At 69.5% G+C, this 11,037-nt stretch overlaps 1 protein-coding gene across 1 annotated transcript in view; it reads right to left on the bottom strand.

The window, feature by feature from the left end:
* CRTAC1 (cartilage acidic protein 1) overlaps nucleotides 1-10,340 on the bottom strand; it is a 13,005-nt gene extending 2,665 nt beyond the window's left edge. The window contains exons 1-12 of the mRNA XM_006033738.1: nucleotides 10,299-10,340; nucleotides 7,932-8,122; nucleotides 5,044-5,240; nucleotides 4,283-4,419; nucleotides 3,475-3,631; nucleotides 2,955-3,089; nucleotides 2,527-2,672; nucleotides 2,151-2,287; nucleotides 1,506-1,588; nucleotides 1,219-1,319; nucleotides 956-1,124; nucleotides 446-591 (exon numbers count right to left, since the gene is read on the bottom strand). Coding sequence (XP_006033800.1) covers nucleotides 446-591; nucleotides 956-1,124; nucleotides 1,219-1,319; nucleotides 1,506-1,588; nucleotides 2,151-2,287; nucleotides 2,527-2,672; nucleotides 2,955-3,089; nucleotides 3,475-3,631; nucleotides 4,283-4,419; nucleotides 5,044-5,240; nucleotides 7,932-8,122; nucleotides 10,299-10,340 — 1,641 coding nt within the window. The remainder of the gene's footprint in view (nucleotides 1-445; nucleotides 592-955; nucleotides 1,125-1,218; nucleotides 1,320-1,505; nucleotides 1,589-2,150; nucleotides 2,288-2,526; nucleotides 2,673-2,954; nucleotides 3,090-3,474; nucleotides 3,632-4,282; nucleotides 4,420-5,043; nucleotides 5,241-7,931; nucleotides 8,123-10,298) is intronic.
* Between the last annotated feature and the right edge of the window lie 697 nt (nucleotides 10,341-11,037).

Below are 11,037 nucleotides of genomic sequence, written 5' to 3'. Positions count from 1 at the left end.
CTGCAGGGGAAGGGAAAACCCCCCAGTCTGAGCAGGAGGGAAACCCCTTCCTGCCCCAGCGCAGGGGCAAGACCCTCCCGCCAGGACCCTGCGGGGTTGGTGCCAGTGGAGCACTGGCACACTGGGTGGTGATCTCGAAGGCCTGGAGAGGGGGTGCGGGACGTGTCTGAAGTACAGGGACGTCCAGCAAAGAGAAGCACGAGCTGCTTGTGCTCGCACGGGACAAGGTGGGAACCGACCCGCTCAGTTGGAGAAGACGCGATCACCTGGTCAGAACGGGCTGCACCCATTTCCCAGAAGCAGCAAGGCTTGAAGATACCACAGACACACGTGCACACACGAGCATCCCGATTCCTCTGCCTCCAAGGCTTTGCTCCGATCCCCAGTCCCCCCAGCTGCAGCCCCGAGCCTGCCCCGGGGCCATGCAGCCCAGCCCGGTGCTCACCTCCAGCGGGGTGGGCAAGAGCAGGTCAGCGGCGTCCTGGGGGTAGGGGATCTCCAGCACCGAGTTGGTCTCGCTGCTGGCCACAGCACGCACCAGGACCCTGCCATCTGGCCACGTCACCTCCAGGCTGGTGGGCTCATCCTGCCCTGCACAGGGGGGGTGCATCAGCCCGGCCCTGGGGCAGAGGGGGAGCTTCAGGGCCCCCCCAGCCCACCACTCTGGGCAGGTGTCAGGGGCTGCCCCTTCCTCCCCGCTGGGAGCAGCTGCTGAGCAATGCAGCAGGCGAAGCGGGGAGCCACTGCCCCGAGCTGCCCTGCTCGCAGCCCAGGTTTGCCCCCGCACGCCAGGGCCGTGCCTGGGCAGGAGAGGGTTCACGGGGCATGGAGGGGGTAGCGATGGGGGCTCAGCTCCCTGCAGCAAGCACTGCTCCCAGCCTCTCCGGCTGCAGCGCCTCTCTCGGCAGGGCTGTGTGGGGCCGTGCTCCTCTTGTGCCGGGCAGCCGCGACTTACCCAGGCCGAAGTGTGCCACGGGCTCCATCTGGCAGAGGTAGCCGGAGCCGCCGTCGATGATGCGCAGGTGGGCGCCGCTGCGCCGTGTGAACAGCACCACCTTGGCCCCGCGCGCGAAGGCCCCAAAGCGCGTGCGCGGGATCACCCGCAGCCACTTGTTGCCGGCGCCCTGCAAGGGACAGATGGGATGGGGTGGGGTGGGGTGGGGTGAGCCGGGGGCAGCAAGGGGGGTCTGGGCTGCCAGGACTCCCCTTGGCCCGCACCTGGGTGCCCTTGAACACGGAGAGCGGCTGCGCCATGGACTCGCCGTGCGACAGGATCAGGTCCAGCCGCCCGTCGCCATCAAAGTCCGTCACCGCGCCCCCTGCAATGACACGGCCCGCTCAGCCCCGCCAGGACCCCCGGTGCGCAGAGCCCCTGCTCCGACCCAGCCGGCACTGGCAGGGGCACGTACCCCATAGCCACCTCCAAGGGAGCAGGTCTGGGTCTGCCCCATCTCCCCCCGGGCTCCGGGAGCCAGGACGGGCCCCAGGCAGGGAGCAGCACTCACCCGTGCCGCGGCCCTCGGGCTCCAGGGCATCCCCCGGGTTCAGCTCCTCCACGATGGGGTCCGAGTGCTCCCTGCGCACAACCCTGCAAGGTGGGGGGCAGCGGGCACTGAGCAGCTCTCTCCCCCAGGGAAGGCTCCTGGCTGGGGTGTGACTTGACAGGTGCCTCAGTTTCCCTGCCGTGCCCAGGGCTCTGCTGTGGGGGTCACCCCCAACTACAGACCCAACAAAGGATCGGGCCCCAAGAGCCCACGAGGCATCAAGGGGGGGGCACAGTGTAGATGCAGACAGCCTTAACCCGTTCCTTCCCCGCAGCAGGAGGGGAGGGGCAAGTCCAGCCCCCGAGCCCCATGCGCTTGGGCCCAGCGAAGGCTCAGCGCTAACGAGCCAGGCATCGATCCCCGCAATTAACGGGAGCTGTGAAGAAGCTTTGCGAGGCTGCTAATTAGTGGCGCAGCCCCGGGGCTGTTGCTGGTATGACAGAGGGCAGCTAATAGCTAGCGGTGACACGGGGACGAGCTCAGGCTGGCGCGGGTGCCCGTCCCAGGCCACGCATGGGGCAGCTACATGGGGCTGCCCCTCCGGCCCCCGCTCCCAGGACAGGGGATCCAGCCGGGCTTCCCCCCCCCGTGCCCCCTGCTCCCTACCGGAAAAGGCGGTTGGCGGAGGAGCCGCGGTACGCGATGTTGTTGAAGAAAACCTCCAGCTCCTGGTCGTTGTCAAAGTCGGCGGCAATGACGGTGCGGACGGGGGACGGCATGGAGAACTTGGGCGTGGCGATGTCCTGGGGGCAGGGGTCAAGGGTCAGGCACCGCAGGTGGACGGGGCAGGGGCAAGGAGGCTGTGGTGGTCCCAGGAGCGGCACAGCTCGTCCTCTCTCGCTTCAGCGATAGAGGCTCCAGCACGGATGGGCAGGGCCAGGGCACCGCGGGGTGGGCACCAGCAGGAAGGGGTGGGGGGCCGGAGCTGCAGTGACCCAGGACCCTTGCCCTGCACCGGACGTGCCCCAGGCCCCGCTCTCACCCGGAAGCGCGGGCGCCCGCTGGCGCTGGTCTGCAGGTAGAGGCGGTGGGGCCCGTTCCAGTTGCCGTAGACGACGTCCACCTTGCCGTCGCGGTTGAAGTCGGCCAGGGCCACGCCGCGGCCGTGCTGGTAGGGGTCGTCCAGGCCTGGGGGCAGCACGGCAGGGCTTGGGAGAGGGGCCGGGGTGGGCGCATGGACGGGGGGCCCACTGCACCCCGGCCCTGCCCCACTGGAGAGGACGGGGCACCCAGCCCCCAGTTGCTAGTGCCCTGTCCCCGCACCGGCACGTCCTCCTCTGCAGCCGGGCTCCTCGGCAGGGGAGCGTGCCCCCTCTCCTCAGACCCCTGCCATCACCGGCCCCCCTCCCCGCACGGTGCATCGTGGAGGGCATGGGAGTGACCCTGGGGGTCCCCAGCGCCACCCCTCACCGGTGCTGGAGGCCACGTCCACAAAGGTGCCGTTGCCCTGGTTACGGAAGAGGAAGTTGGGGCCCTTCTCGTTGTCGCAGAAGATGTCGGAGGCGCTGTTGCTCAGGATCGGGCCCACCGTCACGCCCCGGCCGCCTGGGGACAGCAGGGCCGTGGGGCGAGGGCAGTCCCGAGCGCCCGGGCCCCTCCTGCACCCCCATCGGGTCTGGCTCAGATGCCCGGGAGCAGCCCTGGGGCTGCCCTGGGTTGGGCAGGGGGCCGTGTGCCCAGTCGGACACGGTGCCCTGCCGGGTGCTGCTCCCCCCGCCCCCTCGCCCCCGGCTCCGCTGGCCCTGCGGCTCCGTCTCCCTAATCAAGAGCTAATTGGCCTGGCAGGCGCCCATGTCGCTGCTTCCAACCCTAATCGCTACAATCGCCATGGAAACAACACTCCTCATTAGGGACAATTTACTGCCATGGAGACCAGGCGCCAGGCCAGGCTCCGGGTGCAGCGGGCAGGGCAGGGCAGGGGCCGCGGTACCCGTGTACTTGTTGACGCCGGCCTCGGCGGCCACGTCGGCCAGCACGATGATGCCGCGCTCAGGGTCACTGGCGGCCGCGTCCATCTCGAGGAGGGCGTGGGGGCCCACGTCGCCGTTGGCGTAGTTGGCGATGTAGATGGAGTACCGGCCAGAGCCCTGCGGGGAGCGGAGACCTCAGCACCCAGACCCTCGCCCCGCAGCCTGGCTACACCCCCGTCCTGCTTGGGGCGAGGCCCTGGGTCCGGGGCTGGCGCGGGACCGGTGCCAGCGCCCCGCAGACCCAGCCGTGATGCTGGGGGCCACACAATGCCTCGGCACCCCTGGCCTGTCCGGGGGAAGCCCGTCATGGACCCCCGACTCAGGGGTCCTCCAGCATCCCCTGCCCACGGGGAAGAGGCCAGGCTCTGGGGGTAGTGGTGGGACATGTCCCCCCACCCTAGCCCCGGTTTTGGGGTGTTGCCCTCCCCCGTGCCCCCTCCCCACGGGGCGCCGTTCCCGCACAGCAGCTGGGCCCTGATTTAGCGATAATCGTTGGAAAACAACTGCGGGAGGAGGAGGAGGAAGAAGAAAGAGCAGGTGACAGGAGCATAAATCACCTCGACAGCCACGTTTATCAGCTCGCAGCAACGCGGCTGGCAGCCGGGCAGGGCCCTGACGGCGGGGGGGCACCGGGCCCCTGACAGCCGAGGCCCGGGGGACGCGGGGGGGCTCGGCCCTGCCTCCGTCTCCCAGCTCAGGCTTGGGGAAAGGCGGGGGCCCGGGCCCGAGCGGAGCGGTCTCTTCCCTGCCTGCCCCTCCCGGCCTCACCGTCCGGTCCACGCAGGCCACGGAGCGCCCAGCGAAGCGGCTGGCCACGTCGCGGCGCCGGTTGACCTCGTCGCTCAGGACGTCCTCCCAGCGCCCGTGCCGGAACTTGAACAGCTTGTCCGTGTAGGTGGCCATGCCTGCGGGACGGGGGCTCCGTCAGGCACGGGGGCAAGGGGCCCTGCCCTGCCCTGCCCCGTCCCGTGGAGGGCAGGGACCCGTGGCCTCCTCGCTCCTGCCCTGCGGCAGCGCAGAGGCCGTGCCCGGCAGCTCCCGGACCCACGGAGGGGCCGGCCGGGAGAGCCAGCCCATTAAGGGGAGATGCGCCGGGCCCGTAGATCACGGCACAGGCAACGGCAGGCAGCGAGCCGCGCCGACACCGTCACGCCAGCGCCTGATTTAGGGCCGGGTGCCTCGGGCAGCTGCCGCCAGGAAGACGGATCTGAGCCCAGCGCCGGAGGCAGGCGGCCCAGGCCCCCCGCAGCGAGGCAGGGAGGGGATCCCGTGCCAGGAGGTCCCGGCGGCTGGCGCGGGGCAGGCCGGCGGCACAACGTGATGCGGCGCGGCACGCCGGGGAGGGCGGCAGGCCGGGAGCGCTGAGTCAGCGGCTGCGTGGCTCCGCGCCCCGGCCCCGCTGCCATCCATCAGGGGAGCCACTCAACTGGGAAATTAACTCCAGGCCGCGCACATCCCTCACGCGCCGAAGGTCGCGGCGGCCAGGCCAGGGCCAGGGCCAGGGCTGCGGCGCGGCCACGGGGGCTCACCGGAGAAGGCGTTGTTGGTGTTGAGGAAGTAGATCTCCTCGCGGCCGTCGCCGTCGATGTCGCAGGCCGCCACGCCGATGGCGTTGCCTTGCCGGTCCCGCAGCGCGTAGTAGGGCGAGCCATGCTCATCGGGCGCCACGTTCACCAGCCGCCCCCGAGCCCGGTTGTACTTCAGCACCAGGTTGGGTCCGTTGTAGCTGCAGGGGCGGGCGAGCGTGAGCGGCTCAAGCCCAGCACGGGCTCACACCCACCCTGCCAAGCACCGTGGGCTGGGGCTGGCTTTGCTGCGCCAGGGGCAGCTCCAGGGCCAGGAGCAGAGCCCTGGCTCCTGCCTGCCTGGCTGGCTAGGGGTGCAGTGCAGCCCCGGCCCTAGACATCACGCAGAGGGGAGCTGGGGGCCTTGTGCTGGCGCTGGAGGGGGCTGGTGCTTGCTTCTGCCCCATGCGGGGGTGCCCGGGGTCCCCACGAGGTCTGCCCAGGGCAGGGGCAACGTAGGGGCAGGGGAGCGGGGGGAGCAGGGAGCATCCTGCCCCCCCAGCCCTGCTGCAGGCGCCACGTGCGGGGCTCATGGGAAAGGGGGGGCTGGTTTCTTCCGCTCCTGCGGGCGCGGTAATGACCAGAGGAGCCGGAGCGTGGGGAGCAGCTGCTGCCGCGGGGAGGAGAGGGGGGCCCAGCTGGGCTGTTTCACCCTCTTTTAACCCTCCCAGGCCTCGGCCAGGGGCAGTGGGGCCAGACCCCCCGGCCTGTCCCTGCGCAAGGCTCCAGGGGAGCCTCCGTGGCCCCACTCCAGCGTGTCGGGCAGGGCCCTACCCCCTCCGGCACTGCTGCCAGTTTTGCCTGGAGACTGCGACACCCTGAGACTGAGCCCTGGGGCGTCAGTGGGGGCGGCAGCTCCTGGCCCAGGCACTATGAGGCGGTGCTGAGTGCGGCGCCCAGGCCCAGGGCCCTGGTGCTGCAGGGAAGGCAGCTACAGCCAGATGGACGGGATGGCTGCACATGCTCACCTGCACGAGCTCGGGCACATGCACCAACATGCCCCCTTTGCCAGCATCAGAACGTGTGCGCTATGGACCTGTGCAAACCTCGAGCACGTGTGCAGGCATACACGTGCAAACCCTCTGCTGGCATCAGCACAACAGCTGCATGCCGCTGCACATCAGAGACATGCACAGGCACCCACAAAACTCTCCATGAGAGGAGTGCACACACACGTGCGAGCTTCTGCAGCTGCGGGCTGCCCTGCATACCCATGTGCACATGCATGCACGCGCACACACACACACACACACACACACGTGAGCCTCTGCAGGTGGGCTGTCCCGCATACCCATGTGCACACGCATGTGTGCACACATGTGCAAGCCTCTGCAGGTGTGGGCTGCCTCGCATACCCATGTGCGTATGCATGCGTGCATAAGCATGTGTGCACAATCACTCCTGTTCTCCTGGCCATTGCATGCTGTTGCCGAGTCGCCTGGCTCCATGGCCAATGAGCCGGGTCCAGCCCCGCTCGTGGCACTGGGGACACAGGGAGCGTGCGGCTCGCTGGCTCCTGTCAGCCCTTCCGAGCCGTCACACCGATGACGGGCTATAAAAAACCTCCAGCCAATTAGCGGTGTGGCAGGAGAGTGCCGAGCCCTGTCAGCGGAGCCAAGCCGTGGCACCTGGGGGACACACGGGCACCGCACTGCGGAGCTGGCCCTGGACACCCTCCCTGGGTGCCCAGTGTCCCTCGGGGGCCGAGAGTGCCAGGCTGACACAGCTCTGCAGGGGTCTGGGAACCACCCGCAGCCCGGGGCCCAGCAGGCAGGAGCTGGGGCAGGGGTAGGCAAGGGCCATACTGCCGACCGGCCTGCTCCAATGCAACCCCCCGCTTAGTAGAGACCCCCACTCCGGGAGCTGGGAGCTGCAGCCCTGCCCCAGCCCCAGCGTGTGAGGGTGACCTCTACCGCCAGGCTGGGAGGGGGGCTGGGCTATGCAGATGCCGAGGCCTCATTACTGGGGGCTCGTTAGGAGCAGAAAGGTGCTGGCTCAGGCAGAGCTGGGCTGCGCTCCTGCCCCGCCATGCAGAACCAGCCGAAGTCTGGCAGCTTCATTTGGGGGCGTCCCAGCTGGGGATGCGAGCGCAGGGAGCCCTGGCATCAGAGCTCCCTGGCACAAGCGTGGCACATGTACACACATGCATGCACCTATGTGCACACGCGCGCACACACACACACACACACACACACACACACTTCCCACCTGTACATGCACAGGGCCTCCATGCACGCATGTGCACATCACCTGCAGATGTAGCCAGCAGGGACCAGGCTGGGTTTTGCAGGAGGGGGATACTTGGGGCTGGCCTGGCTGCCCCCACCCCTGCCTAGGCCCCTCTGCAAGGGGGTCATCCCCATAATGCATAAGTTAGTTCCTGACCTTGGGCGCTGACCCCTTCCCACAGGTTCTGGAGGGGCCTCGAGTCCAGCAAGGCTGAGAGCCACCCACCACGGGGAACGTGCCTCCCGGACCAGCTCCCTGCAGGGGGTCTGGGCAGCCCCAGCCCATCCAGGCCGCTCAGACCAGTGCCGGGCAGAGGGCCCCGAGGAGCACGGAGAAGGGAGGAGCATCTTGGCACCACGAGGCTCCAGCCAGGTCCCAGCAGGGAGGGCAAGAAGGGGAAGCCCAAGCAGGGAGCAAAGCCGTGACTGCGGAACAGCTCCAGCACTAGGCGAGGAAGAGCTGCCCCCATCGTGGGAGTGTGACACTGTGCAGGGCAGGAATGGCCCCATCCTGTCCCGTCCGCACCGGGCATGGAAGAACCCCGGAGGCTCCCACCCCCACACAGCCCCCACCGCCGGGCTTGGAGCTGGGAGGCCGAGGCGGCCCCGGCCGCAGGTACGCACCCAGCCACCACGATCTCGAAGTCGCCGTCATGGTCCACGTCTGTGACGGCCACGCCGTAGTTGAGCTGCGTGGGGTTGCTGTCGTAGTCGGGCGGGAGGACGCGGCTGGTGACAGCCGTGAACATGGGCTCGCTGCGCAGGGACGCCCGGGCCAGCGGCAGCACCCACAGCATCAGCAGCAGCCTGGGCACCTGCAAGCAAACCCACATGTGGCTCAGACCTGGAGCCGGGGGTGCCCAGGGGCTCCCTGCCCACAGGGGCTGCTGCAGGGAACTCCGTGCCATGACGCAGCCTGCAGGGCTTGGGCTCTGAGCCAGGGCTGGAGAACGCTGCCGGGTGCAATGCCCCAGGGAGCTGCAGTGGGGACGGAGCCTGCCCAGCTCAGGCCAGTCCTGTATCCCAGCGCCGGCCCATGCCGTGCCAGCTCCCCCCCCATCCCTTCGTGCTAGCTAGGAGCCGAGACCTCCCAAGGGCAGGGCCCCATCTCCAGCCCTTGCAGCCTCCCCTTGTTGCATCCCCGCCGTGCACCTGGCTGTGCCGGTCCCTGCACTGAGCGGGCCCCATGCTCTCTCCCACGGCCCAAAGGCCCCACCTGTAGCAACCCCCTGGTTGTGCCCTTTCCTCGGGGCTCTCAGCTGCCCCCGTCTATGGACCACCCCCCCATCTCTAAGCCGTTGCCGCAGCCGCCCCTGGAGCTCAGAGCCCTGCATCTCCTGCCCAGGAGAGCTGGCTGGGGCACAGGTACAGGGGCTGGGCCCCCAGACCTAGGCCCAAGCAGCTAGCTGAGGGGCTGGCCTGCAGACCCCAGAGCACCGCCTGGGGAGACGGCTCGCTTGCACACCCCAGGTGCAGCAGGGAGAAGGCTGGAGCACAGCGAGGCCAGGGAGACGGGACGGACGTTCCCCCATGCTGCTCTCTCCCGGGCGCCTGCTCCAAGGTGCAGAGGGGCCAGGAATGACAAGTCCCGGGCCGCCGGAATCCCAAGTCCGGGGCAGCCTGCTGCGGGTCGGGCACAGGAGATGCAGGCTACGGCCTGGCGGTGGAGAGAGGCCACCGTCCACCTCACCCACCCGAGCCAGAGGGCCAGGACCAGCCACAACCTCGGCCCCTGCCCTCTCCATCAGCTGAGCCCGGGGCAGGCAGGACCCCGACCTGGGGCAGGAGCTGGGGGCTGTCCCCAGTCCCCGCAGGAGCTGGAGCCAGCACAGACCTCAGCTGTGCCGGGGAGATTAGCGGGCACTGACAGCGGTGTCAGCGCCGAGCGGAGCGGAGCGCGGTGTCCTTGGCAACGCTCCTGGCTCCGGCACAGCCGGCCCCGCTGGTGCTGACACCCCATCAGCCACGGGCCCGGGCCCGCGAGCAGCACCGGGAACACAGGCGCCAGCCTGGCCCAGCCCAGGCCTGCTGCAGTGGTCTCGTGCGCCACGGCTAGGGGGGCGCCTACCTGGGAGGTATCCCCGGGGGTGAGGGGCACCATCCCCAGGCACCAGTGCAGCAGCAGCCTCAGAGGAGCCCAGCCTGGGGTCTGTGGCTGGAGGGGACAGGCCTGTCCCCGTGGGGAGGGTCCCCTCAAGCAGGCAGCACTGAAGCTCCTGGTGAAGCTGGGGGAGACAGACAGGCAAGTCCCTTCTCCACACGGGCACTTGCACCCTGGAGAGGACTTTGCTGAGCCCCGGCCAGGCCCAGGACATGGTTTCTTGGCAGTCTCATGATGGACCCAGCACCATGGAGCACACATGTCACTGGAGCCAAGCACTGGGGCTGGCAGGACCCTCACTCCATGCCCAGCTGGACCCCAGTCCTGTGCCGGGCACCTGGCACAGAGGGAAAACTCAGAGGCCAGGCAGCTCTAACTGGGGCATGTGTGCACACCTCACATGCTTGCCCCCCCCAGACAGACCCCTCTGCACTGGCCAGCCCCTGCACCTCACCCCCGCCTCCGCCTGCCCGTGGCCCTGTGCCCCTCGTGCCGCACAGCTCAGCCCCTTCCGAGGGTGCTGGTGCAGAGGGAGGCAGCCAGGCAGATCTCTGCCGGGGTGGAGGGCTGGTGCCTGGGCTCTGGCCGGGCTCTGGCTTCCCGCGGTGCCGTGCTCTCTGCAGCTTGGCCCGCTCCCCTCGCTGCCCCCCCCCCTCCAGCTGCAATCGAATCCTTCAGGGCTGGATGGAGCCTTTCCAGGAGGGAACAATGTTCTTGATTGGAGATAAATGGCATTTCCCTGCAGATCCGGCTCCTGGTGCCATGCAGAGGGCTCGCCGGGGCCAGGAGCCAGAGCCCTGCGTGGAGCCGCACAGGAGCTCGCCGCCGGCGGGGAGCAGCGCCAGGTGGGCAGAGCCCCGGTGCCAGGAGCAGTGGCAGCCGTGCCACACCTGGTAGGCCCAGGAGAGTGCCGTGGTGCTGCTCAGAGCCATGTCTCGTGGCTCGTGGCATGACCACATCCAGGCTCAGGTCACCAGCGCATCTCCCAGCAGCCTCGAGGGCCAGGCGCTGGCAGCCTCGGGTGGGTGGGCACATGGTCCTGTGGGGGCTAGAGGTGCCTCAGGCTGGGGGCCCATGGTGGCACGGCTGGGGTGGGGTGCAGTGCCACGGTGTGGCAAGGTGACCCCGGGCTCCCGCCTCGCCACGCAGCAGCAGGCCGAGGGCAGTGACTCGGCACCTGGCAGCGTCCATCTGTCCAGCCAGCCACCCCCCCGAGCCCCGTCCCGGCAAGGCTGGTGGGTCCTCTGGAGACCAAAACCAGCCCATGATCCCTGCCGCGGGTTGGCGCCCATGGCACCGAGCCAGCCCGGCCGCCCCACAGGGAGCAGGGCAGTGCTCCCCACAGCCCTGAGCCGCAGCCCCCACCCCGCAGGCCCTGGCAGGAGGGCGGGGGGCAGTTCCAGCAGGGAGCGGTGCCAGGGTCAGGCCTGCGTGTTCGGGAAGGACACCCAGGGCCCATGAGAAAGGTGCAGAGGAGAAACCTGGGCACGGGCTGGGACGGACCTCGGGCAGCCGGAGGCCGAGCCCACGAGCAACCGCCCGCCCCGGCCCTGGGGGGCGACAGCCCTTCGCCCCATGCCGGAGCGGCCGCAGCCCCACGACACCCTCCTCTGCCCCCGCACCCCCCCC

This window comes from Alligator sinensis, unplaced genomic scaffold (assembly GCF_000455745.1).
Source record: "Alligator sinensis unplaced genomic scaffold, ASM45574v1 scaffold859_1, whole genome shotgun sequence".
Classification (NCBI taxonomy): domain Eukaryota; kingdom Metazoa; phylum Chordata; order Crocodylia; family Alligatoridae; genus Alligator; species Alligator sinensis.
Note: the sequence above shows the minus strand (reverse complement) of the source record. Positions and strands in the feature narration are given on the sequence as shown.